Consider the following 14,010-nt stretch of genomic DNA (forward strand, 5'->3'; position numbering starts at 1 on the left):
CTGTGTACAATTCTTAACAGATTTTTATGAGATTTATATGACTTTCTATCATCATTGTTCTTGATAAGCTCAAAATTAAGTACTGATCAATTATTTTAAAAAGTGTTTAGCCCTTGGAAATGTTGATTTATAAAGGAAAATTGTATTTTAAGCACTTTGCAGATTAAGATATGATTTAATATGGACGCACTTAAGGTAATGATTTCAATTAGTTACTTTCAGTTCCTCCTTTACAAAATTTGTAAACATTAAATACAACCTCTTTTTACACCCCAACATTCAAGAGAGTTCTAGTACTGCAATTGGTCAAACATTTTTGTCTCTTGGAAATATATATAAAAATGCATTGTTCGCTCTCATGTGGACAATTCTTGCCAGCATCTTGAATCTTTAATCTTGAAAAAATCTTGAAAATCTCTATTATATTTATAAATTGTTTGAAAAAAAAATAAGAACAGAGTTCTTTTTTTCAGCTTTTGGTCATGGACAGATAAAATATGTGAAACACAGACATTGGAATTTTTATTGATTTTCATTTACTATTTTGTTCATAAATCAGGCCGCTAGTTTTCATTTTTTAATTATTTTACATTTTTCATTTTAGGGTGCTTGCTTTGTGGTGTGGTTTTTTACTCATTATTGAAAGCCTTACAGTGGTATATATTTTCTAACTTCTATCAGTAACTATGAGTATTCTTAGATGAGTACTTTATGTCTTATCTGAGACTTCATAAAAATCTAATAAGTCAAACCCTTTCCAAATAACTTTTACAGATTATTCTAATTTTGGGATGTATCATTACTGTTCCAAGTTAGGAGAGGGTTCATGTTAATCCTTGTCTCATTCTTGAGAAGCGTGTAAAGAGAAGTTATATATAGATTATCACTGCTTGTCACATGTTATTTGATTCTATTATTTTGTCACACATCAAGCAAGCCATTGGTTTTCCATTTAGTCATGTCAGCATCTTTTGTAGCTGAGAATATGGTACAGGTTTTGCTTTTTGCTGAAGGTTTTACAGTGACCAATGGTTGCTTACATCTATGACATTTTATTTATGGTGGAGAGTTGTCTCATTGGCAATCATACCAAATTTCCCCACTTTCATAATGTAGAACATCAACACCATTGCCACTTTTCGTGTTACAAAATAATCAAAAATTGGGGAATATCTGTAAAGGGTTCTGCATTTATCATCCTTTGAGTTTCAAACTTTATAATCATTCCAAATGACATAAATTGCATTGAATACAAAAAAAAGAAAAGCAGACAAATAAAATATTATATTTAATATCACAGATCAAACAAAGTAATTATTAATATAGCACTAAGTTACACATTTAAAACATTCATTAACAAACAAAATATGGTTTTCTGGAACATGCTTCACATTGTAATTTGTTTATACTGATTCAGACTGTTCAGGTCTTATTTTCCTATACATTGAATAAGTGTATAGCTCCAAACTCTGGTTTCATTTTTTTATTGTTTAATAATAAGGGAGCTTATAATCAATCAAAATTTAAAATAGAAAGTATTTCAACAATTTTCAAAATTCTTGAAAAAAATGCCTCTGAATCTGGATATTCTAAGAATACACGTTTCAATTAGAAATTTGTCTGGTTTACTCTAAATTTATGATTAATGCTGATAAATGACTTTCAACAATAATCAAGCAGAACAATTAATATAAGAATCACCTTATAAAAGCATCACTTTGATTTAACCTTTGAAAGAGAAACTGCTCCAGGTAATTTTTATCAAAGATGAATGCCAATGTTTACGATAATATGATCATAATTTTTTTTACATAATTTTCAATAAACAATAAATGTCTATACATCATAATAAAAGAAGAACTGTGTCTAAACATTAAATTTTCTTTCAGTACCAATACAATTTGCATATCAAGATTCATTTAAATCTTTTAAAACATAATTATTGTCCACATATATGCCTTCGTATACTGATTCAGCTGCTACATAACTAAAATGTATGCGCATTCCTACAGACTCCACATCCGAGGGCAAATTCTTCTCCAGTAGGGGGATGTTTAACATGTAAGGGACACTCATCTCCATCCATAAGTTTACCTCTAGGCCCTGAAATGAAATTAAAAATTATTTATTTCCATCAACATCACAAGTTTCATACAAAAATTCACTACTATAAAGTTTTTCTAAATTTGAAGAATCTGTGTTTTGAAAAATGTGGTCACATGAAGAGTAATGAAAAACTTGGAAATTAAGTGTTTTTATTTATCAAATAAACAGCTGCACAGTGAGTTTTGTATTGTGCATATTGAAAAAGTTAAAAGAATAAGATGAATTTTGATTGAAAGCATTATAACAAAATGGCAGTATAATGACCCTGCAGATAAATTTGCAGACTGTGACTTTGAGATGAAGAACAGCAACAAAAGTGCTTTTCATTTGCTTCTTCTTTGGTTTCTTTTCCTGTTCATGTACTGATTTTATGCCATGGGTTGATAAGCCATATTTTTAGTTTTTCTATCATATCCCAAATGGACATACAATGTGCCATGAATTTTACCCTTAAAGTTCTATTACTCTGGAAAAACAATTTTGAAAGCGTTTAAAATAAGACTAGAGCTTACTATCACCAATGCAAGCAATAATATGAAGCTTGTAGTTATTGATTCAATGTATAAAATAAAGGATTTCAACACCTCTCCTTTCATGGATGATATCCCCCATAAATATGGATATTTGGCAGGTCTGGAAGTCATATATTCTCTTTTCTCAACAGAGAAAAAAAGTATATCTCTTCAAATGTGATTTGAAAAATTATCATAATAAAAGATCAAAGGAAAATTTAAGAATTAGCAATAAATGCTTTCATTGCCTACTTACCAGCAGGGCATCTCTGGAGTTCTAGTTTAGGTATATTTGTGATGCGTTGGAAGTCGTCATGACAGGCATTACAGAAATGTGTTGTACCAAAACAGAAAAATACAGCCACGGAACAGCAGTAACGACATTTGTATTCCAAGAAATCAGTTCCATGCTTTGGACATACCTGAAAAAAGATAGGAATTTTTTAATATTGCTGCAACTTCCATTATTTCCATACTGTGAAAGTACTTTTATTCCCTGGGAACCAATTTATGTGGTTTTCATAAATTGCTTTATCCACTTGTTTAAGTGTACAATTAAATAAAATAAAACAACTGTTGTCCAAATTAATACATGGAAAGATCCCCATGCAGGTTTGACTACATTGCTACAGGCATATAATCAAGATCAGCAAACTCAATATGAATTTTATTTAAAACTTCTGACAGTATTTATTCCATTCCATCTTTTAATCAAAGTGATAGAAATCACTCAGGGAAAGATTAGAAGAGTACTTTGAATTATTTCATATTAAGGTATGGTGGGGAAAAATTAACATTTATAAAGCACTATTGCTGAAAATTGCATTTACAGCAGGTCTTTAGGTACCAGTCTTGTATTACAACTCCAGTTTTCAGTGCATGTCAAAACATGGAGGAAAACAAAATAGTGCATTTTTTTCTGAATTTTTTTCTGAACTCATTTCTTTCTGTTTGATTATAGGTTTATGCTGAATTGAAACATATATATAGACTTATAAAAAAATCTTGCATTTTTTGGGGATATCAATCCAGGAAAGTGGAAGGATATCATGTTTACTGGAAGTGGTGCGGCCTGGTAAAAATAGCAAACGGAAAGTAGAAAAAAAATGTTTTGACTTCAGGATTGCGTAACTTTTTATTCTTCGTGGCAAGACCCCCTTTTTTTCCGATTAAATCACAATTTCACATTAGTACATACATGATATGAACATGACTTTTTTTTTCTATGTAACATTTTTTTTTTTTTTATCTTCAAAGATCAGCTGTTTTGCATGTAAGCCTATGGAGCAGTCAATTACAAGACTGCAACCGGCATAGGGTATTTTTTTCATATGTTCACTGCAAGGAAGTAGCTCATGTGAACTGTTGTGTGCCCAGAATGATAAAACATCATGATTTAAGAACTTTGTAAGAGAAAAAAATCATGGGGTATCAAGTTACACTGAAAAAACTGAAATTATGTAATATTTATGCATTTTTGTACTAGACACCATTCAAAAGTATTAATAGATATAAAGCACAACAGTTTGAGGCAAATTGAGATTTTGATGGTATAATATACATGATTTTTAATTAAAAAGAACATAGAAAGATTTTTTCCCCAATGAAATCTTCTTCTTATGATGAAGACTTTAGATGCACTGAAAAGTAGAGCAAAGTTGAAGAGACAGCTACATACAAAAGTAATGTTTTTCTTTAGAGTTATTATTTTCATGGCTCAACTGTTGACATTTAGGTAGAATATGTATAAAATGAACTTTTGGTGAAAAGATTTTGTCCATTTTTCATGAGTCTATACTTCTTTTCCTGTCTGCGGCACTGCGTGGTTAATTGAAATTTCCATATTTGGGTTAAAAATTTGTTTAAAAAGTAGACTTTTTTTTAAACTATCCATCACGACAAGGATTTTTGTGATTAGGTGTGACAAGTATTCAATATTCTTACCAAAAACACCAACTTGAGTATTCATTTTGTTTTTTCTTGAATTTTATTTCAAATTTTATATGCATTGGTGGGTCAAGTACAGTCTAAAAACCATGATATAGTAGGCATGTATTAAGACCAGTATAGTCAAAAAAGAGAAAGGTATGGTCTTTCTTGTGTCCAGATACTTGTATTGTAGCAAATTCTTCAATATGAAAAAGTTTTAGGTAGTTTTTCAATTTTGACTTAAACAAGAGGCCCACTTGGGTAGATTTCATTGAAAAAAGGGGAGGGGTAAACTATTGAATGTGGTTCTTTTAAACAGGAGGAAAAAAATAAAAATAATAGATAAGAATACTCTTCTAGCTCCAGTATCCAAATGATAGGAAAACATTCATAAAGATAGACTAGAATGAGATTTACAGATCATTTCGTAGACATGACTGATTTCCAAATTTTGCCTGTTTTCAGACAGGGATACTGTTTTAATAGTGGGGTTATTTTAATCAATATAGCCAAATAGTTCTTATAATGGCATTTTTTATGTTCAAATATGGCTACTTAATGAATCTAAGTAAATGAATTATTTTTTTAAGACATGTCATCATTGTTATAGGTACCAGTCTTGTATTACAACTCCAGTTTCTGGTGCATGTCAAAACATGGAGGGAAACAAAATAGTGCATTATTTTCTGATTTATTTTTCTGAACTCATTTCTTTCTGTTTGATTATAGGTTTATGCTGAATTGAAACTTATATATTGACTTATCAATCCAGGAAAGTGGAAGGATATCATGTGTTATTAAATTCATATATTAGATCGTTGGTTTTCCCGTTTGAATGGTTTTACAATAGTAATTTTGGGGCCCTTTACAGCTTTTTGTTTGGTGTGAGCCAAGGCTCCAAGTTTACTGGAAGTGGTGTGGCCTGGTAAAAATAGCAAACGGAAAGTAGAAAAAAAATGTTTTGACTTCAGGATTGCGTAACTTTTTATTTTTCGTGGCAAGACCCCCTTTTTTTCGGATTAAATCACAATTTCACATTAGAACATACATGATATGAACATGACTTTTTTTTCTATGTAACATTTTTTATTTTCAAAGATCAGCTGTTTTGCATGTAAGCCTATGGAGCAGTCAATGCAAGACAAGACTGCAATCTTAAGAAGGAAACTTGCTTTTCCAGTATGAGGATAAAATGAGCTCAAATTAAATAATATGGGTCTCTTAATTTGAACAATCTTATTTAAACTGCAGTTTATATCTTATCGAAATAATGTTGCCGGTTCTGAACATGTTTTAAAAAAAAAAATGCAAAATTTCTTCTAGTAAATGTTACCAACTATCCTTGTAAGACATAAATCTGGACCAATAGCTTAAAACTTTAAAGTGTCAACAAAATAAATTGAAAAACGTTGTTTTGGGGCATTTTGTAAGTTGAAACATAGGTTATATTTTGCCATGTATTATTCTCTATGTATTAAGAATTAGATGCAAATTGGAGTGGTCTGTTTAATTATGTAAGACTGAGATTGATAGGTAATGTGGTCAATTTGATTGGCAGTTTAGGAGGTGGGGCATTGAAATTAAAGGTCCACCTTGTCTCTGATTGTTTAGTGATAATGACAGTTGTCAATCATACTAGTTGAATCAATACCCAGTTACCTAATCAAAATGTTTTTTTAAAAAGCCTGCACATCAACACACCTTAGTGACATACATTCTTGATGTTTGTTATTTATGTGTATGTTAACGCTATACAACTTGTAAACTGTATATTTATGCATATTATACTGATAAACTGTATTGTTTAAAGTAAATAAAGAATTGAATTGGATGAACTGCTCCAATAATATACCCAGTTTTGTTCAGTTAATATGTGTATTATGTGCACATACATGAGAACCATAGGGAACTATATTTCAGTGTGAATATATTTTGTAACAGTAGCTAACCTGTCCTTATGTTAGGGAGGCCAGTGCCTTAGTAAAGATTTAGAACAAGTTCTAATCTTTCCAAAAAATTCACTGTTAATTGTCATGAACGATTAGTTTTGATTGATGAAAGTTCGACTTCTGATGCTGGTAAAATTCTTTTATGTCTCTATAAGATGAATTTTACTTAGGTACCAGTAAGTAAACAAAACAAAATATCTAGAAATTCTAATAATCTTCCCAAAAGAGGCATGTTTGTATATCAGAGATATTTATAAAGTGTAATCTATAAGATAATAACCTGAGCCCTAGAGACGTCAGAACACCCCCCACACACTAACTCCTGGGGATCATACTCCTCTACAGCCCCGGCTTGTTCTTCACATCTAGCCTCTCCACCATAGTATGCCTGTAATTTGATTATATCATGTCAGTATATACAAATGAGTCTGCTACATGCATACACAGCTAATAAGTATTTTTTTTAAAATGCCATAATTCTTTCAAGGGTCAAATTTGAAACATGTTGATTTATCATCATGTACTACATACCAAATTTTCTGTCAATACTTTAGCTTGCATGCAGTATAAAACTGTCTTGGAATTTAAAACAATGTATAACATCCTAAAATTATGGATGGAGAGAATCTCAGACAAATATCAAACTATATGATCTTATCACTGAGTGACAGAGGCATGTAAAAGCAGGAGGGACTGACAGTTCATAGGAAACTAGGTAAATCAAGAAAATATGTGTACTAATTTTGCTCTTTAACTATCAGATGTACTAATAGACTAAATTCTTCTGTCTATGTACAGCATATATTTTCAGATCTTCATTTGCGTTTTTATTTTTCAAATGCGTTTTGTTTTTTTGGGGTAGATATATTGAAAAGAAAATTTGATCTAAAATAATGAATTCTTGAAACAGTTGTCTCTCATTCTAGCTCCATGAAGTATTCAGGTAAGCATTTATAAAACCTTGATAACATACTACAGTTAAAATTTATATCTCTAAAATGAAGAGTGATGTAGTAAGTACCATGTATCTAATACTTACTTTGTTACACTTATAACAGACATAGTATGCATATCTATCCATAGCAAATCCTGCAGGATCTTGATAGAATCTTGCCCCTGGTGTGGTAATAGCCTCTGCCTTATGTAAACCTTCATATTCCAGTCTCATCATGGCCTTCCTTCTGACATCCTCAAATAATTCCTGAATTGGCTTCAGTAGATCTCTTAGCACAGGATGGTCAATTGTTGCCTAGAATTGTAAAAAAACAATGTGTTCAAAGTACACGGATGCCTCAATCACACTATCATTTTCCATGTTTAATGGACAGTGAAAAATCTAATTCGGCATTAAAGTTAGAAAGATCATACCATAGGGAACATGTGTACTAAGTTTCAAGTTGAATGGACTTCAATTTCATCAAAAACTACCTTGACCAAAAACTTAAACCTGAAACTTGCACTTTCCTTTCCTATGTTTAGTGGACCGTGAAATTGGGGTCAAAAGTCTAATTTGGCTTTAATATAAGAAGGATCATATTATAAGCAACATTTGTACTAAGTTTCAAGTTGATTGGACTTCAACTTCAACAAAAACTACCTCAACCAAAAACCTTAACTTGAAGCAGGACAATGGACAGAAGAACAGACGGAGGCACAGACCAGAAAACATAATGCCCATAAATGGGGCATAATAATAAAAATCTCATGTGAAGTAACAAGCACCAAATTAATAATTAAAATATCTCAAAAGCTTACAAAGCCTGACACTTTATAGCAACTTGAAAAAAGTATAAAACAGTATTAGCTACAGCCTACTCTTAGTTTCAAATCCATACAGTACTTAAATTTGAGTACATACCTTACAAATTGGACAAAGTGAGAAACCAAATGTAATTCTTGGTCCAACCCATCTCTTACTTAGCACATTTCTCACACAGTGCGAGTGGAAAACATGGTGACATTTCAACTGAAAAAGAAAACATTATCTGTTGGATTCTAAGTTAATATATTAATTTGATCATTGCTATAAAAATTAAGGTCACAGTTTCAAAATTTGACAATCTCTAAGATTTCTTTCTTTGCAATCAACTTTTACTCGAAACTGTGATTACAGAATTGATCATTGGATAACCTTCCAGATTACAATATTGTGCTGACTTAAGAAAGCAGGGGATTTATTGTACTAAAGCCATATCACAATTACTGAAAGTCATTGTTTTGCCAATATTAAAATCATGTCTTTCTTGATTCATATATCAACTTCTCTACTTCTAAATAGATTTTATACAACAATATGAATGCAATCCTCATAACAAATTTGTGCAAAGATTTTCGATATTAAAAAAAAAAATTATCAAGAAAAATTATTGTTTCAAAAATGTTTTAAATATAACTACCTGTATAGCTGGTGCAGCTTCAAGAGCTTCAGTGAAGCAGATCATACACATGTCGTCTGCATCCTGTTTGAGACTTTCCTGTTTACCACACCTATGTAAACATGGCAGACATGTTTCTTCATCTTTAATACCTCTACATGGATGACCACATTTCAAGGTCTTTATGCATGCTGTCTTAGCATATTCCTATAACCAATAGAATAAACTTACAGTAAATTTCAAGTTTGATATGTATAAGCTTTAGTTATATGGCATACATTGGAATCATTATATTTGATTTTTTATTTTTTTTCTGTGTTTTAATGTGACTTTTAAGCATTGCTTTGGGCTATTTTGTGGTGACTAGTTTTTGTTGTTGGAGGAAGCCAGAGTGCCCATAGAAAACCACCAACCTTTGATAGGAAGACTGGAATCAATACAAGATATAAATCTAATCATACCATTAAAGAAAAGAGATACTCACAGATAAAGCTTATACTGTTTGTATTTACTACTGAGAGCAAATTCTTAAAACCCAAGTTTCAAAATCTCATACATGTGGAGTTTTAATGCATTTGTATTGTCACTGGTATTAAAGAGATAATCGTAACTGCAATTACGATTATCCCAATATGGCGAAGGCAGATATAGGTAAAATCTTTACAGTCATTTTTCTCAAATGTAGCATTTTTTGTCAATAGTTACTTAGCTGCAAGGTTTTTCTATATCATTACACCATATTTGAATCATAACAGTGCACTGGAATTGGCTAAACATTTGAAAATTGCCATTGAAAAATTCGGGATGATAATAGTAACTCTATGGAATTTTTCTTGTTTAATATAAATCGTAATTTCTTTATCGGATAATAGTAAATGAAAAATAAATAATGTATCTTTCAGCATTTCATGGTATTTAGTGTGTTAAAATGCAAATGTCTGACATTAACGGAAAATAAAAATAAATGAAGAAACTTACAGGTAATATCTAAGACAAATTTACTTATATATCTCTCGATTTATTGGCGTTTTTCTACAAAACAGTGATTTCTTGTCCCAGCCACTTTTAAAAAAATGAGTTTGATCTTAAAAAGTGAGTTTTTGTACAGTCAGTACATGCAATTAGATTTAACATTTTTAAGCAAAGAAACATACTATTTTAAGAGGGACTAATGAGCTGTTGATTCCTAAAGGATTCAAAATAACCAAAAATAGCATGTCCCTAAACGCCCTATTCAACATTCATTCTCAATGTTTGCAAGAGATACAAACATAAGGGTCTTACAAAAGATTTTATGCTTTTATAACGGCAGTTTAAATGTTGGAAAAAAAGAGCACATCATATGGACTAGAGTGATACCGTATTTTTGTTAATGTCCACTACGAAACGGTTCAAATCTCCTTTCGGTATCTTGTTTTAAAATAATGAAAAAATATCAGTGTACAGCTTAGTACGTGCTTTGATGAATATAATTATTCTTGTTACTATTGCAATTTAGGGATTGTGGGGGGAAAATAAAACATGTGAAAATGCTCATGTAATTTTCAGTATGTAATCAACATAGAATACATGATCAAACTGTCTCTGGCGAATACTTAACGTTATTATTATGGCATAATAGGGTATGGGCTAGAATTGAATCAGCAGTGGCTACCCGGGGGAGAAGTATCACATATAGCCACCTGCAATAAATGATTTTAAACAATATTTTCTACATTTACTCTGTTTTTATTCAGGATAAATCAATGTTTTAACCGTCTTAATCACAAAATCATAAAAAAATGAGTTTGATCTTAAAAAGTGAGTTTTTGTACAGTCAGTACATGCAATTAGATTTAACATTTTTAAGCAAAGAAACATACTATTTTAAGAGGGACTAATGAGCTGTTGATTCCTAAAGGATTCAAAATAACCAAAAATAGCATGTCCCTAAACGCCCTATTCAACATTCATTCTCAATGTTTGCAAGAGATACAAACATAAGGGTCTTACAAAAGATTTTATGCTTTTATAACGGCAGTTTAAATGTTGGAAAAAAAGAGCACATCATATGGACTAGAGTGATACCGTATTTTTGTTAATGTCCACTACGAAACGGTTCAAATCTCCTTTCGGTATCTTGTTTTAAAATAATGAAAAAATATCAGTGTACAGCTTAGTACGTGCTTTGATGAATATAATTATTCTTGTTACTATTGCAATTTAGGGATTGTGGGGGGAAAATAAAACATGTGAAAATGCCCACTAAAAAACGGTCACCTACGAAACAAGTATTGGAGATTTTGTATTTGTTCAATTATATTCATTCAAAACAAATAACAAGGGTTAGTTTCATGTAATTTTCAGTATGTAATCAACATAGAATACATGATCAAACTGTCTCTGGCGAATACTTAACGTTATTATTATGGCATAATAGGGTATGGGCTAGAATTGAATCAGCAGTGGCTACCCGGGGGAGAAGTATCACATATAGCCACCTGCAATAAATGATTTTAAACAATATTTTCTACATTTACTCTGTTTTTATTCAGGATAAATCAATGTTTTAACCGTCTTAATCACATATCTCATGTAGGGTGAAACAGTGTGTGAAAGTAAACCAAAATTTAAGTGGTATGCTTGACATATTTAAAGGGGTACCACAAGGTTCTATCCTTGGACCCATCCTATTTAATATTTTTATTAATTACTTGTTCTTTTTTGTAGTGCACAAAAATATTATTATACAATATGAAATACAGGGATTAGGAAACAAGAAAAACTTATATATACATTGTACATTGTTCTTTATATAATTATGCTGATGACAATACTTTGTCAAAGTCTGGAAATTCCTTACAAGATGTAATTTCTGCTCTTGAAGACAGCAATTATTTAATACAGTGGTTTTCTTCCAATAAAATGCAGGCCAACCCAAGCTATCTCTCTTGTCAAAAAAACACATGATAAAAAGATTGTGTTTGATTTGAATGGTATTTCTATATCATGTGAGGATGAGGATAAACTACTTGGAGTTACGATTGATTTCAAATTAACCTTTAATTTACACATTTCAAATATTTGTAAAAAGGCTGCAAGGCAATTAAATGTTTTGAAAAGAATTGGGAAACATCTAAACAAACTGAGTAAGCTTACAATTTGCTACTCTTTTATAAAGTCTAACTTTAGTTACTGCACTTTGACTTGGCATTTCTGTGGGGAACAAAATACAAGAAAAATAGAAAAAATACAAGAACGAGCGCTTCAATTTATTTATGAAGACCATCAGAGCTCATACGAAACACTCCTGCAGATTTCAAACCTTCCATCATTAAAAACTCGTAGAATGCGCTCAATTGCCTTGGAGACCTTTAAAATAATTAATAAAAAAAGTCCTTTATTTATTCAAGATTTAGTTGTAATAAAAAACAGTTCATATAATTTCAGGTATGTAAACACGCTGAGGTACCTAGACCTAGAACCTCCAGTTATGGTAAAAGATCCTTTAGATTTGAGGCAGCACAAGTATGGAACTCACTTCCTAATGAGGCTAGACTCAAAGCTTCTTTTGAACAGTTTAGGAATTATATGAATTCCTGGTGTGGGGGTCAAAAATGCTACTGCAGTTCATGTCGTTTCCATCCAGTGCTGTCTCAAAGCTGAAATTTCTTTCTTTCTTTTTATAATGGCCTTTTGCTCTGCTTTTTATGCATTTTTTTTAAATATCTACCATTTAATGCTAGTGCTTATATTTATTTATTTATTGTTTTTATGTTTTTAGTCTGTTATATTTTATGATCTTCAAGTGATTTGCTGATTCCCCTGTTTCAATGCACATAGAGGCACTTGCCACATGAACTTTGACTCTGGTGGCTCACAAATAAAATAGAGTTAATTGCTTTCATTATATTGCATGTTTTTTTTTCAGTTTTACTTGGTAGTATTTGCATGATGCTGCATGTTATTTTATGTGATAGTTGGTTAAAGAGCTCATCAGAGCTCATGTTTTCTCTGTTATTATGTATATATATGTCGACTCTAAATAAAATTTACTTACTTACTTATTTACATGCGTTTTGCCAGACAATTATTGCCATATATCATAAATTCTTTTAAAATTGCCTTTTCGCTCATTCCCATATTTTGTGAGATTCCTAGTTTTTTTAGTTTTCTGTATTTTAACATAGTTCGTGTTTTTCCCATTTCCAAATTCCTTGAAGCTTGTTGAACTTCCAATTATATGATATTATAGTATGTAGCTGTTTTCATTAGAACTATTATGTATATATGCATAAAAAGAATTGTCATAAGATGTTGAAACGTGATTAGTCCATCACCATAATTTAATCATGTTCTATTATATACACGTTTGTAGTGTCACTAACAATAAAACACTATCCAGTTACGATTATCTTCTCATTTTTCAATTCCATAATTACGATTATCTTTTTTCCGAGTTAAGATTATCATCCCGAATTTTTCAACGGCAATTTTCAAAGCGCTTAGACAATTCCAGTGCACAGTTACGATTCAAATATGATGTTATGGTATAGAAAAACCTTGTAGCTGAGTAACTATTGACAAAAACATGCTGAATTTGAGAAAAATGACTGTAAAGATTTTACCTATATCTGCTGTTGCCATATTGGGATAATTGTAATTGCAGTTACGATTATCTCTTTAATACCAGTGATTGTGAGGTTCTTGATCACATATATAGAGTAAAATATGATGAACACCTAAAAAATTTATGCTGATTACAAAATTTTAATAATTTTTAAATTGTACTATACCTGACACTCTGGATCTACACAGACATTTCCTATAGCTAGTAAACCTGTATTACTGGTTGTGCCACAGAATCTACACACACCTAGACCTGATTTGGCTGTTGACTGTTTACCTGTCAGAAAATTAACAGACTTATAACTCATAACTTTTATTGACTTTTAAAAATTTTTGAGGATTAAGAAAAAAATTATTTCATGGATATTTGATTTCACAGTTTTGCTAAAGTCTACATACAAGGCTAAGGAAAACTTGTACTTTGTCACACATTAAAATTTGTGATTCACCTTTACCAACAAAGTCCATGAAAATTGTATTCCACTAAAAATATGAATCCACAGTATTACATTTATTATTGTATTTGACTTC

The 14,010-nt window shown here is 31.0% G+C and overlaps 1 protein-coding gene across 7 annotated transcripts in view; it reads right to left on the reverse strand.

The window, feature by feature from the left end:
• Positions 1-1,275: 1,275 nt before the first annotated feature.
• Positions 1,276-14,010, reverse strand: part of LOC134697352 (E3 ubiquitin-protein ligase MYCBP2-like) — a 91,118-nt gene continuing 78,383 nt past the window's right edge. For all 7 annotated transcript variants that reach the window (XM_063559571.1, XM_063559573.1, XM_063559576.1 and 4 more), the window contains 7 exons: positions 13,647-13,756; positions 8,893-9,078; positions 8,355-8,462; positions 7,536-7,745; positions 6,777-6,884; positions 2,875-3,040; positions 1,276-2,103 (listed from right to left, as the gene is read on the reverse strand). In XM_063559571.1, the coding sequence (XP_063415641.1) occupies positions 1,988-2,103; positions 2,875-3,040; positions 6,777-6,884; positions 7,536-7,745; positions 8,355-8,462; positions 8,893-9,078; positions 13,647-13,756 (1,004 nt within the window). In that variant the 3' untranslated portion in view covers positions 1,276-1,987. The remainder of the gene's footprint in view (positions 2,104-2,874; positions 3,041-6,776; positions 6,885-7,535; positions 7,746-8,354; positions 8,463-8,892; positions 9,079-13,646; positions 13,757-14,010) is intronic.

The sequence above is a fragment of the Mytilus trossulus genome, chromosome 14 (assembly GCF_036588685.1).
Source record: "Mytilus trossulus isolate FHL-02 chromosome 14, PNRI_Mtr1.1.1.hap1, whole genome shotgun sequence".
Classification (NCBI taxonomy): domain Eukaryota; kingdom Metazoa; phylum Mollusca; class Bivalvia; order Mytilida; family Mytilidae; genus Mytilus; species Mytilus trossulus.